Source organism: Acomys minous, assembly GCF_964271855.1.
Source record: "Acomys minous genome assembly, chromosome: 11".
In the NCBI taxonomy this organism is placed as follows: Eukaryota; Metazoa; Chordata; class Mammalia; order Rodentia; family Muridae; genus Acomys; species Acomys minous.
The window spans coordinates 18,076,776-18,092,143 of NC_140492.1; the positions used below are offsets into that span (position 1 = coordinate 18,076,776).

Genomic DNA, 15,368 nt, shown 5'->3' on the forward strand with positions numbered 1-15,368 from the left:
CCCAGCCTCTGGTGGCAGTGGCGTGTGGAGGGTAGGGAAAATAGGAAATTAATTCCCACACCTGGTGTCACAGTTAGCTCTTTTAAGAATGAGACTACAGATCTCAATAGGAAGTGGAGACTGAACTTCGCAAGATCTAAGTGTCACAGTTTTGATTCATCTACCTCACCAAGTGCAGAAGAGGAGGCAGGCAATTGTCCAAAGCCAGATGGCAGACAGGGTGAGGGCAGGCTCCATGGGTGCTTCTCTGGGGGTTCGCACCGAGCTATCAGCAGTGGTTGATCGTTGAGCAGGCCCCAGAGGCTGAAAGACAGTTCTGTCATTGCTGCCTGATCCATTCTTCATTAAGGAGCACAAAACAGCTGTCTGGAGAAGTTGGGCTTTGACCTTTTTCAGCAGAGTCCCACACATTTCTTCCATCTTTGCTTCAGTGGCTGAGATTCCTCCTCTCATCTCTCTTAATCTATTGGTGATGTTTTCCTCTGAGGTTTCTGCTCAATTGCCTACATTTTAAAATCCAGCTTTCTTTCCGTTTGGGTTTTTATTATATTACTACTACAACAACAACAACTACAACAACAACTACTACTACTATTACTATTAAATTGCATTTCCACTTTTATGTCTTGGGTTGTTTATTCATTTCATTCCCCTATTTGTGTTTCCATAGATTTCAATAGTGGATTCCCTTCTATCTTCTTTGAGGACCGTGAAGATATGGACAAGAGCTATTTTGAGGTCTTTGTGTTGTCCTTCAGCTATATTGGTAGAATTGCTTGGCTCTAATGGAGATACATTGTCCTGTTGGTTACTGATTGTGGTTTTTACACTTGGCATCCAAGTATCTGAGTTTGGGACCATCTTGGAATTGATATCTGGTCTTGTGCCTATTGGATGGTGTAGAGTCCCCTGGGACTAGAGATAGAAAAAAGGGGGCAATAGAAGGTGGCCTTCTACAAAGCTGGAAATAAGACTGTTCAATTGTAATTGGAATACAGCATTTTTTCCTCTAACAAGCAAGCAATGCCACTTTTTTGTAAGTGGCCATATTCTTAATGTTTCCTGGGTAGTTTCTCATAGTAATTAGAATTTTATACTTACAGCTGTAGTGAAATACTTATAAACACACCATATCTGCATCACTTCCTTCTTTTTTTGTTTTACTTCTTTTTGATATTGTTAGGGTAGGTTTTCTTTTCCATTTTTGTTAATTTTCTTCTACCTATATTCACTAACTAGAAGAAATAAAAATTCTTTTAAAATTCACTTATTGTTTTGGTTTTTGTTTTTTAGCATATACTTGTATGAAGCAGCAGATTCCACAGTGCCATTTTTTAAGATTTAGCAGGCAATGTAAACAGCCTCCACTCAAATGAATTTTTCTTCATCCCTACTTTCTGAAACTAGCATCTCATTAATGTCTACTCCTTCCTCCATAGGACAAGCTGCACATGCCAAAGAAGGAAAGGATAGTTCTGGAGTCACTCTGCCACACTGAGCATGGCTGTGTAGTGAGTGCTGATTCTGCTTGCTCTCTATAACTAGGAAACCCTTGAGCCTGCTCTCTTTGGCTCCCACAGGTAGGTACCACCAAGATACTCTTCCAGGCACCAATGTTGGTAATGCACTGGACCCTCATGCATCACTGGCTTTTGTTATTCATGATATTTTAATGTTATAAGTTTATTAGAGGACATTCTGTGAATAGCTTCCCAAATAAATCTGAGCAATCCATGTTAAAATAGTGGCCTAATTTCTACTTTGCTACAGACAGACACAAAAAGATAATCTCACAGCTACTTCTCTTCCACTGATTATGTTTTTGGCATCTACAAAACACTGATTTATTTCTGGGTAAATGTATCAGTCCTATTAGCTTTAAATTCTCCTTTAAGACTCAATAGAAACCGTCAAAAAACACTACATTTTTCTTCTAAATTTTTATGAAATTCTCATGCATATTTACTGCACTTTGAATTTATTCATCCTTAGGCTGCGAGAGGATGATCTAACTGTATTTATTTTGACGATGGATATGAAATCATCTCAGCACCACTCCATTAATAGATAGTCTTCCTTGTGTATTAGCTATAACACTATGTCTAATGTGTGAGGTTTTCCATGCACACATCAAGTTGTGTCTGGGCTCTTTGTTCTACACTGAGTTGTATTTCTGTTCCTTGACTGACTCTACACTTCAATCATTATAACTCTCCAATGAGTTCTGTTACGTAAAAGGGAGATTCCAGTTTTCTTTTAATAGCTTGATTTGTACACTTCAAGACATGGTATATTAGTTCCCATATCCACTGGTCTATTTAATTTCAGACTGTTCTCTATATATTATTGTCTTTAACAGAACATTCTTCCATGTATTTGTTACACACACCAGGCTCAATTACTTGCACTATACCATGTGAAAAGAATTATAATCCCAACTTTTATATTACTTCTGAACTTAAATACATCCCATTAGACTTTCAATTTTATATTTTACGTGTGGCTTGGATACTTGTAATAGATCCCAAGAACTCAGTATTATCCAAGAGAATATAAAGAGTATAAGGGTTACTCTAAAATAGGTTAGGTACAGTTGGTTGGTTTATTGATATTCAGGACTCATTACCCTCATGACTATGCAAATAAGAAAGTTTTGACGGTAAATGCCACTCGAATTATTTTAAAAAGCCTCACTTTTCCAGGAAAGCACATGTCTACACTTATCACTATGGACATCTTAACCTGGCCTCTTGTCATATTCACATATGTAAGATGATAGAGTATTAGAGTAAGTGAGCAAGGTCTGCTCTGACTAGTATATTTTCTTAAAATAGAAACCAACCCTCCTTTTCTTGGAGTGATTAACCCCAGGTACTGATAATCACTGAAGTCATATAGAGTAGCCATATGATGCCTAAGTGGACTTTTCTTTAAGCTCAATCAATACTGCCTTACATTGCATAACTTCAAGAGTTACATCCTCAAGTTCACAATACTTTGTGTCAAGTAGATATCTATGTATACATGAATACACATAAGAGGAAACCAAGGAGGGTGGGGGTATAATAAGATCTTATACCACTATACTATACATTGATATATGTTGTGGTTTAGAAGTTCTTGCTTTTCTACAGAGGAGTGCTTACAATGAACACCTGAGTCACAGGGCAGAAGGTTGATCTGTTAGTAACACTCCTACAAATATCAAGTGCATTTCCTTAATGACCAATTTGTTTATCATCATTTTCATGGTTTTTAATGGTTCTCAAGGAGATTAATGGTCAGGTTTTTTGTTTATGGAATGAATTTAATTTTTCTGACACTGACAAATGACCTGTACATGTGATTGCAATTTACAACTCCAGGCATCTTTACTCATTGTATTGTCTTAAAGATTAACTTCTCCTTTTAAAGGTACTAAATGCATAGAGACATATCATTCCCAAAGGGACATATGCAGCACATTCATGCTGAAGACTGACAATTCAATAAGTTGACTGGTTGATACCTTCAAAATCTTTAGGAACTTGAGAGATTTCTTTCATGTGGAATACTATATTGCCTCACAGTTCCTAAGGTATCACTCTTTCAAAAATCAAAAATGAAGTCAAAGAGAAATGTGGCCACAGGACTTCGGTCTATCAGCTCTTTTGAAGCGATGCTCTCAGCTCTTTTCATTATGCTCATGGTCATCTGTGCTGGGTTAATTGCAGTGTCCTGGCTGGCAATCAAGGAATCAGAAACAGGTAAGTCATGCACTAAGACAAGGAAAGCATTCTAAGTCATCCTTTGCCGCATTTTATTCATTACTTTTTCTGCACCACAAATATTCTTGTTTCATATGGGTGATTCGAGACACTTTGCTTCACAAAATATTAAGAAAATCAGGTCATTTAAATAATCCCCAAATCAAACTTGGAAACAAATTATTCTGTTTCCTTTACAAAATAATGTTCAGGTTTTATTTTTTAATTTAGGCATACAATATAGTAGGTTTTATAGCTTATAGATTCATTGTGATGCAAGTTGAAATTATAAACATATTGGCATGGTTTGGACTATTCAAGCTCATATACATGAAGAATAAAGAACATTATTGTATATTTATATAGGATGATATCATTATTCTGTTATTGGCTTATACTGTTGCAAACAAATTGAATAAACTAATTGAAACTTATGTACATAAATATAGATATATAAGGATCTTAATCTGTTGGAGGAGTATATTAGTATAAACTCATACTAACATAGTTCTACTCAATAATGTTTAAATTTTCTTATCCTATTACTCAAAATTTATTATACATTATATTTGAATTAAACATAATATAAATTAAACCATTATTATGTTATTGGCCTGTTCTGTTGCTAATAAATTTGAATAAACAAATTTAAACCTAAGTACATAAATATAGAAATATAAGGATTTCAATCTGTTTTGGGAATATATTAGTACAAGCTCATACTAACATAGTTTAACTCAATAAAGTTTAAATTTTTTCTTTATATTATTACTCCTCAAATTTATCATATAGTACATTTGAATTAAAACACAATGCCATGTAGTAGTAAATGTTTGGCTTCATTGTTATTGGTGCTGCATTGTTCAGGTTATGAGTCTGGGAAAAAAAATTGAGAACTAGCTTGCAACAAAAGTTGGCAACATTTGCTACATAAAAGACATCATATGCCAAACTGGACCTCAACTCTAAGTTTACTCCATATCACCATCACTTATAAGATAGATAAATAAATCAGAATCATCACAATAACCTGGTAGTAACAGTTTATTCATAGACTGTACCTATGCCCTGTATACAGATGTTCCTGATAGGCATCTCAGGTTTCATGCGGATACCCTAGCAAAGGGAGTCAGGGATGTCTCTGACATACATCATACACACTACTGCCTGCTTTTTGACCACTCTCCCCGGGCAGGCCTGCCTAGCCAGGCCACAGGGGAAGAGGACTCTTATTCTGAATTTGAATATAATAAAAAGTATTTGTGGTTTTACAGAAATAATTTTAGTATAATCCCTGAAATATTATATAGTGTAACTATCTGTAGGGACTCTTTGCCTTTAAGGCAAAGAATACTTGTAGGTATTTTGTATGAACAACACAAATTTCATCTAGAGTTTTAATAAAGTGGTACCTTGTGCCTTATTAATATGCTGCAAATATAATTAAAATTTACACCCATCACTGCTTATGTTCACTACCTCCGGAAATTCTGTCATTCTATACCCTCATTTCTCTATTGTGGGAGAGAAAATAATTCTTATATCATGCCACTGTGAGAATTATTTATTGTTACTATTGCATTGAATAACGGTTTTATCTTTGTGCGTTTAAGCCAAATTATTCATTTTTAATATAAAAACGTATCAAAAATATTCTGGTATAAGGATTGTTCAATTTGCTTAACACATCTTACAGTATTTCCTCATGGAGACAATGTATTTTCTACATTATTTACAGTAACTTCTCCAAAGTAGACAGTTCCTGTCTCATGCCAAAAGTTATACATGCCAAATTTATAATTACTAGGATGTAAGAAGTGACTTCAAAGCTGTGTTTCAAAGTTACACATGTACGGAAATCTTCACAGAAATTCACATGCAGAAAGCCAGCAGTGTCCTAGAGGCTTGGGGTCCAAGAAAGATCTAACAACAGCTATACAATTTTAATGGTTCATTTCTCACTGTGTTTTCCTGAATCACTTCCCATAATTGGTAGAGTCTGATTATTTCCTGTGACTTCCAACAGGAATCTCAATTTAAAAAGAAATGCAAAAAAGTATGGCTTGACTTCAAAGAAGAGAGAAAAACGTAGTAGAAAAGAAAATAAGCCTAAGGTTTTTTTTTTGTGTGTGTGTGTGTTCTAAAACAACCAGACAGATGAAAATGAAAAAGATAGGAATATTCTGTTTTGAAAAAGAAGAACAACAGAGAAAAAGCAAAGCAAGAGTTAAACAATTATAATGAAAATACATTAAATGAGAATTGTTACCTCTGTATCATAAACCAGAATGCAATATTCTCTTCTAGTCATAATTGGGAGTTTTACTTCTTATGAATTCACATAGATGCAGCCGTTGGAAAGAATCATGAAGTCAGAGGGACATTTAAAATAACGTCTGGAGTGACATATAATCCTAATTTACAAGATAGACTCTCACCAGATTTCAAAGTTCTTGCTTTTGACCTTCAGCAAATGGTAGGGGATTGTTTCTCCACAGCTGGTTTAAAATCTCATAATCAGTTTTATTAACTTCTTTTCAATTGATTCAAAGATCACATTTTCTCACTCTTAAAATATCATTAAATAGGGCAGAAGAGTGACGGAATGTGGGAACTGAAGATATAAGAGAGAGGATAACAATCAGGATGTAATCTGAGTAAATTATAATAAATTAAAATTTATTAAAACTTTATAAATACAATTTACCTTCATGATTCATAACTGTATAAATCTTGATTATAAAGATCTCTTCAGTTCTAAACAATGTATTAATGTTGAAATATTCAACTTAACATATTTTTCATCTTTTTAGATAGATGAGATCTTTGAATCAAGTAATCTGAAGAATGAATATAAAAAATCCATGGTTTTTCAATTTGAGTGAGTATATTCAAAATCATTCTATTAGTAGAATATTGCTTTGAGCCAACACTGTGCAAATGTATAGTGTCATTATGAGTAGGAAAGAAGAATAATTTCCAACACCTTGTGCAGATTAGTAAATGTTTTATAGTAAAAATATTTTAGTTAAGAGATAGTAGTAATATATGATAATTTATAAATTAACATGCTTTTCTCACAAGGTTAAAATTGTGCTGATATATAAAAGGCTGAGATTAAATATATGCACATGCATATATAGTGTTTAATTTGTTAATAACATGAGAAGCAACTTCTTCATTATTAATATAATAATATGTCACCTATTTTATTTACATTATAAATTACAAAAGAGATGAGACATGTTAACATCTTTTTTTTATGTTAACATCTTTACTTACGAAAAAAGTGTAATTGTACCATCCTTTTTCTCTTATGGACTGCCCCTTATGGACACACACACAAACAAACACACACAATTTGTAATTTCAATGTTCAATAAATGAATGAGTCTCACATTAATAAGTTAATATATAATTTCCCTATGAATAACCCAATCTAGGGTATGTATTGGTGTGTCTTACGCTAAGCTACACGGTACGTGTAAATGTAGCATTTCTTATATTCAATATGAGGTTTAACCTTGTAAAAACTAATAGCTCTTCGGAGATTGGTCCATGTGTCTCAGCTGAATCATTGTGTCTATAAATGAAAGTCCAGGACTCCTTGCCTTGTCAATATGCTTATGTCACAGTGACTCTCGGGATTTATAAACTGTGGGGACAGAAGGAACTTTGAAACACAGATACAAATGAACAGCACAGTTAGCAGAGAAGATTGTTCTGCTAATGAGAATCTAGGAAACTTACAGAAAGAAAACAAGGGAGTGTTCCACTCAAACATTAGAAATTTCAAATAAAGAGAGAAACACACCAACACAGAAAACAAAACAAATATATGAAATTGAGCAATACCTTTTTTTTTTAAATCTGAAATAGACAAAACTGAGAAAGCCTTTTAATTTTCTAAAGTGGTTAATAAAATGCAGCAAATGCAATTTACAGAAAACAGAACAGGCCTGGAGAAAGATAATAAATTAGATTATTAATTAAATCAACCTACCCTGAGTATGATGTGTACTTGTGAACCCAGATACCTAGGAGGAGTGTTCATATTAAATATGATACAGTTTAATTTTTCACAAAATGTGCTTGCTTTGTTAATAAAAGGCTACAGGAAAAATTAAAGATGTAATGAGGAGTCTACAGTAACTGAATTGGGAATGTGACATAAAAGTGTATCAAAGTATTAAAATGATGTACAGGTGTGTGTGGGTAGGACAATGCCCCAGACAAAGACTTAAGTGTCTTCTGTTATAATGCAAATTGTTGTCAATTTTTTTCCTTTACTTCCTTCTCAGAATGACAGATCAATGTCATGTTTCTTTTCTTCTAATCATTTACAATTAGTTCTTCAGTTTGATCTGATGGAAGCTGTTACCTTGACTTCCTGTAATGTCTAGGAAGTAGCATTTCTTTTATCCTCCCAAAATGATCTTCAGCTGAATCAGTGAAGAGGTCTCCACTACTCTGTGAAGAAAACCCAGTGATTTGAAGGAGACTGTGAAATACAAAATTAAAACTAAGTGTAAGGAAAATAAAGTAAAATAGTTCAAATGTAAGTATTGTCCTGCACGTTGCATAAGTAAAGGGAAGAATCATGCCAAAGGACATACATAGGTACATAAATTTTAATTTAAAATAATCAAAATAATTGCATTAAAATGGCATTAGCTCAGTCAGTGAAGTCTTTGGCATGGCCTTTCCAAGACTTGAGCTTATGGTCCAGAATTTATATAACAAAGCATGTTTTAATTGCATATGCTTGCAATTTGCGTGTTAGAGTGGCAAGATGAAGCAGATCCAGTGTCCTTTCTGGTAAGATAGCCAAAACACAACTCAAACCAGTGAGGCCCAGATCAAATAAGAGATTCTGTCTCATAAGAGAGAGTAGAGAGCATCCTGAGGGAGAGCAGCTGAGGTTGCCTTTGGCCTCCGTGTATAGGGTATATGCACACCCTCTCCACCCACAAATGTAAATACCTCACACAAGAATATCCATGAGTGCATGCCCGTATGCGTGCACATGTGCATGAACACACACGCACGCACGCACGCACACACGTACAACATAAGAAATGCCAATGAAAAGCTAGAATAATAAAAATATCCTTAAATGCCATATTCTGTACGTCTCTGGGGCTTTTGAAGGCCTTATTTAACTATTTTACCTTATCTATCTGTCAGACTTAGGATGTATATTCTTGTGACAAAATTAGACTAGTATTTGACATAACCATGATTTGCTCAACTAAAAATTAGCTTGTATTACTTAATTATCCTAAATAGGCTGCAGCACCACTTTCAAGGAATTGGAAGTAAACCTTATATTATAATTGAGTTGTGTGAGTATAATGCCTCATATTATATAATCTTAGATTTGAATTCTATACCAATGTATAAAATTACACTTATTTTGCATCAATATACAAAATTCTATATCAATGAACTAAAAATAACCTTATTTGTGAATCGCAATTAAGGCCTTGAGTTGATGAGTAGATTCAGAAATCTAACTTTTGTTTTATCCTCCTTCTATATTTCTATACCCCCGTTTTTTATTTTCAGCTACTATCTCCTTCCTATGAAAGAAAGATAAAGGAAAAGAGAGACATCCCTGAGAAAAATTAAAGAAGTATTTTGTCAGAGGAAGGGGATGCAGCCTATCCTGATGAGACCTGATAGACTGTGGATGAGGGGTGGGGAGCCTCCCCACCCCCCACCCCTCTAGAGGTCTAGGAGAGGGGAGTAGGAAAGAAAAGGGAGGGCAGAAGGTGGGAACCGGCATATAAAAATGAGGACATAACAATCTGGATATAATGTAAATAAATTTTAATTAAAAAAAAAACAATAACCAATGAGGATCCACTTATACTGCTACCTCTCTAGTCACAGAGTAGCCTTGCTTTGAAAGAGATGTTTTGCAGATTTTTAAGAACAAAGATATTGAAAAAGAAATTTATTAAGGAGTTTAAATAATCAACAGCGTCAAGGCATTCTTTCTATTATGGTAAGGTACTGAAATCATTTTATTAAGCTTCCTACATTTGAGGTGCTTATAACATTTTTAATATCCTACCTACCAAGATTTACCTAGGAGGTAACTGAAGAATGCATGCGGCCTTTAATTAATTAATAATAAATTGGTCTCTGCGGGTGCTATGAGGATGCTGAGGATTAAAATCCCTGTGTTAAGGACATGGAAATGTTGTTGAAATATATCAACAGCAAGCAATTTCTAATAATGATACTAAGTGGCAGTTAACAACAAATAATGCATATTCGTTGTACAACGGTGAAAGAAACTTAAAAAGAAACATTTTAAGATAACTTCCCCTAACCTTTGATTGGCTGCTTCACCTAGCCTTTGATGGGCTGCTTTGTCTGGGTTATATTCATAGCTGCTGGAGGAAGTTCATTCATATAAAAAATATTCACGCTGCTTAAAATGGTTTCTCTCAAACAGTATGTATATATAGACTGTATAAGCATTTTTAAGACTGTTGTGGACATGCAGAAAACTTCTCATTGAGTAATCATTGTTAGCACCATGTCTTGTGCTCATATTTTGGGGTTTCACTTACAACAAAGAAGCTTTAATAGTCTCAGCCCAACGCACATTTTGTTCATTTTCATCCACTGGTGAAGGCTGAAGTATGACACCTAAGTTTAAGTCCCTATTCACGCCTCGTGGTTTCAGCTCCTGAAGACTTTCTAGCATTACCATTCTAAATGAAGGTGCGTTCATATGTACTTTCTCAGAGTCTCATTTGCATTTCATTTCTTCTTCCTACGCTGTTGTAGCATCTGTGCTGAGCTATCACACCATGCATGTATCCCTACAGCCAGTTTTCCTTCTTCAGTGTAGTTTCTCTTCAGGTGCATTCCTATATCTCCCCTCACTCCCCTTCCTTTCCATTTTAGCAGTCTGCTAAGCACCAATTGGTGACATGCCTCCATTGAGTGCACTCAATCTTGTTTTTGCACGAGGACTTCTCTCATCAGCTCATTCAGAATTCTGTGTTATCATACAAAATACACCCCCAAGGTGTGATGGAATTGTTTATTTGCTTTTCTCCTTAGTAGACCATGAAGTCTGACCACAGAGGTCAGACAAAGACACTCGACCTCCTGGAATAATGTGGTGTGGGAACCTAGCCCTGGTCCTCTATTAAAGCAACAAGTACCCTTAAACCATGGCTCCTCTCTCCAGCCTGGACTCCTCTGTTCTCTATGACTAAATAAAGGTGTGATTATCAACTCAGTGGCAAAGGAATTATCCCTGGAAAAATGATGACATAGAGTCCAATAAAGATTAGTGGGAAAAAGAAAGGCCAGAGTCTTCTCACACATTCTTTGGAATAATAACCTGGAAAAGGGAGAGATGGTAATGGATGGGGGGCAGCAGGGAAGAGACATTCAGAGGCTTCTCTCTCTCTCTCTCTCTCTCTCTCTCTCTCTCTCTCTCTCTCTCTCTCTCTCTCTCTCTGTGTGTGTGTGTGTGTGTGTGTGTGAATGTGTGTGTATCTGTGAATGTGTGTGGATGTGTGTGTGTGTTTGTGTGTGTTGATACACAATCTTCCACTTGAACACAGAGTGTATCCATTCACCAGTTTACTCTCAGGATTCTCATCTCTGCTCCTAAGTGTTGCTGTTACACATAGGAGGTAAATGCCCTCTTAACATTGACATATGGCGTTGGAGATCTAATTTCCAGTCCTCACGCTTATGTGGAAAATCTCAGGTTTGGGGTTTTCTTAAATAATCACAAATGAAAATATGTACTTTTAGAAAAAGTAGGAAAAAATCACCATTGATTTGAGCATTATAATTTTAAAATTTGATTTATAAAATCATGGAACAGAAATTATTGATTTATCCCCTATATGACAATATCCAATGTGAAAAATAAGTATAAAACCCCTTTTAAAGCACTACAATTTCGATTATAGTGACCTCACATATCTGTGCCATCAATATAGAAATATATATATTTCACTAATAACATTCAAACTTAGTCATTAATCTATGTTATTGTATTGTATGCATATTTAATTATTTTGTTACTTTCTAAATTGTGCTTGTGGTAGGGGATGTGGGTGTATGTGTTTGTAACCAGTCTGAAGAACAAGCAAAAGGATTTTTTTTCTCTTTCTTTCGGGGATGCTATTATTCTGCTCTGTGGAAAATGTTTTGACTCACAGGGCATTAGCAGTTGGTTCTTTTAATAAAGGGCTGTTTACCCTCTGTGGCAATGTGCACTTTAAGTTTGCCCTTTGCACACAGATGAGTCACAAAGTTCTCAAAGGAAAGAGCTATGTTTATTCAGCAAACCTAAAGGTTATCAGTATCATTAAGGAAAATATAAGATAAGAAACATTTTGATCTATTACATCCAAGCTCTCTGTACAATGATAGGATTTATCTCGCCGTAAAATTAAATGAAGAGCGAGCCAGAGAGACACAAAAAGGGAGCTCTGCAGCTCTTCTACAAAGAACAAGTACTTTGAAATAAGAATGGCTATTATTTTTCCTTAAAGGAATGGTTTTTCTCATTTATCTTAACAAATAAAATAAATCTCATAACATAGATAGAGATCATTGATAAAATGCCAAAAATAAGTTTCTGCCTGTTTATGAGAAGTAACGCAAATACCATCATGGGTTCCTTGATGTCTCATATATATCTTTCTTATCTCAACATTTACACTGAATAAGGAAATGTATTATAAAGGATACAATTGTATGTGTATCTGTAATATAGAACTTTTATCCTCACAGATATAAATTATTAAGTGCAATATATAATTCACAACTAAAAAGACACATCTTTCTTACAAATATTTATGCCTAAGGTTGATTTAATCCAGTTAATTACAACCCAGTGAAGGAAAATTTCAGAATTATATTTGCTCTGCTCCAAATGTTTTGTGCCTGTATCTTCTACTGCCTGATTCAAGCAACACAAAATCAAGTGTTCTGTATAATTAAATATGTAGAAATATATAGAGAAGATACAGATCTCATTACCATTTAAATTATCTTTTGTGCAACAAAGGAAATAGTAAAACCATGGAACCGAACAGTGAAGATAAAAGATTCTGTGCACTGATACTTTATTTTAAGCCATATTTAATCCTGTCCACTTTTAGTTCATACTTAAGCAGTCATGTTTTTGGCAAATAGCATGGATCCTGGACACATAAATGGAATGGAGAAGGATAAAAGAGAGGATGGGAAAAGGAGAAAAGTGGTGAGAAGAAGGAAAAAGAAAGCTGGACCTAATGGAAGCATATAGGATCAAAACATCCTTCTGTGACAGACAAAAACATCCAAGTAGCTAGCTATTTCTCCATCTATTCATATGTGAAATTCTAACAACAATGCAAGACAATAAATATATGTAGCTGTCTCAAAGTATTTCCTTAAGAAGAATAGTTCACTAAAATACTGACAAGAAATGAGTGGAAATTGTATACAAAGGCTTCTAAGTAGCAGAGGCCCAGAATCCCATCTGTTATGACCATATATAAAGGTGACTTTCTTCCTCTAGGTGCCAATGTTTGTATAAGGATAGAAAAAATGTTGGCCAGTAGGTAGCATCATGGAAACTTTCTAGTCTCAACTGTCCATTTTACTAAGAATGGGATGAAACATGAGAGCTGAATGCCACTAACTTTTTTTTTAGCATTTAGTTAATAAAGTGTATAATTATTCAACCCTTTAAAAATGGTGGAATTTTGGGGAGTTAGTTGTTGTTGTTTTGTTTTTACTGTAATTTTGATTTGTTTTCCTGACATCACAAGGAGTTTTGGTTTCTGTGTCTGTTAATTCAATGGTCTGTTGACAATAACCTAAGAGATATAAGTCTTTGCTTTCCTTTAATACGCTGCTTGTGATTTCAGCCATTGCTTGCCTAATGATCCCCAGATAGTCCTGGAATGCTCCTCAGATCCCAACTATTACAAATGAGCATAAAAATAGACAAACAAATCAAGCAAAGTTCTCTGTAGTTTCTTTTTTAATTTTATATTTTAAAAAATGTCTAATGGTCTCTGGTCAATGTTTGCACATTCTACTGCAAGGACCCGGTCTTGAAAAACAAACAAAGAAGATAGCTTCTACCCCTACAAATGGAGATCTACTCTCCCAAAAAGTGAGGGTTTAGAACACTAGAAAAATGGCTGAGTATTAAGGACACTTGTTCTTCTGTAGGACCAGAGTTTAGTTCCTAGTAACCACACAAAGGAACTTATAACTACCAAGAGATGAGCACCTACACTAAAGTGTACATACCAGCAGCACCTCTGCCACAGACATACCCATAATTTAAAAAAATAAAGTATTAAATATGTATTTTTAAAAAGGTGTTCAGCAGGCATAGAAAACTTGCAAGTATTGAAGAGTAGATTGTAAAAAGTGTCTGTGAATAATTGAATTCTTACTAAAGACAATAATTTCTTGTATGTGAACACTGAGGATCTCTGAATGGTTAGCAATGTACTGCTTGACTCATAGGATCGGGCTACTGTGCTTTAAGGAAATAATTGGACAGTTAAACCTCTCCCACATTTTCACATAATTAACTTAATCAATGTGCAGTGTGGGATAATTCTAACAAAGTATCTTGGTCATGTCAACAATGAAAAATCAGATGCATGGAAACAAATAATTCCTGCTGAACTGTGAACATATGTACTGGCACAAGCATTAAGAAGAGACGTCATGTCCTGCGAGATGATTAACTATTGTGGTATTCCAGAGACTTCCTGCTCTCGGTATATAATAATGGAAGGAAAATGATAACTTTTACTCTGGGTTCCACCAGGACAAGTAGATAATGAAATCTCTCAAGGGTAACAAAGTCCTTCTTTGGAGATGCCCATTACCTTGGCGATACCAAGGTTGCATGAGTACGGTGCCTTTGTGTTAGCATCAGCATCACCATATCAGAGCTGCCTCTCCATAGCCTTTCACAGGGAGTCAACTTCAACCAGGCTAGTCTCAGCTTACTGTCAGCACAGAATGAAGATCAGGGCTCCATGTGGCTGTAAGCTAATGAGGAACCAAGAGGTTAAATCAAAGGTGGGAAAAGAAAACACAACACAATCTCTCTCTTGTCACTGTTGCTTACAAATGCATTCTTTTTTAATCTTTTCTACAGTGTAACAGAAAATATCATTTAAAATGCAAAAAAGACAGAGAGGATGTTAAAATAAATAGGAAGGATATTCCTTGGAGTCTCATGGTTGAATTCTACTGTGACAGATCATGTAGACAATAAGAATCAATATCCTGAGTGTCCAGTAATTCCAGGTTTGTTTGTTTTCTTTCCAGCCATAAAAATTAGGAATGTTTTAGGTTAAACAAAGAAAGAAACAAAGGAAGGAAGGAAGAAAATACAGATGTCCACAGAAGCTTAGTTTCAGGCCTTCAAAAAGTTGTAAAATTTATTTGACACAAGTGAGGTGATGTCAGATTTCTCTTGACCAGACACATTACAAAAGAACACTCTTCATTCCTTCAGTAAAATGACAGGACACTGTGTTATGCTGTTTAATTTGACACAGGAGACTGGGGAATAGCACTGCTTTCCTGTGGGCAGTACCCAACACCAATGGG

General features: G+C 35.0%; 1 protein-coding gene across 1 annotated transcript in view; it reads left to right on the top strand.

The window, feature by feature from the left end:
• Positions 1-3,591: 3,591 nt before the first annotated feature.
• TMPRSS15 (transmembrane serine protease 15) overlaps positions 3,592-15,368 on the top strand; it is a 116,228-nt gene continuing 104,451 nt past the window's right edge. Inside the window, exons 1-3 of the mRNA XM_084800315.1 lie at positions 3,592-3,746; positions 6,092-6,222; positions 6,560-6,627. Coding sequence (XP_084656441.1) covers positions 3,602-3,746; positions 6,092-6,222; positions 6,560-6,627 — 344 coding nt within the window. The 5' untranslated portion in view covers positions 3,592-3,601. The remainder of the gene's footprint in view (positions 3,747-6,091; positions 6,223-6,559; positions 6,628-15,368) is intronic.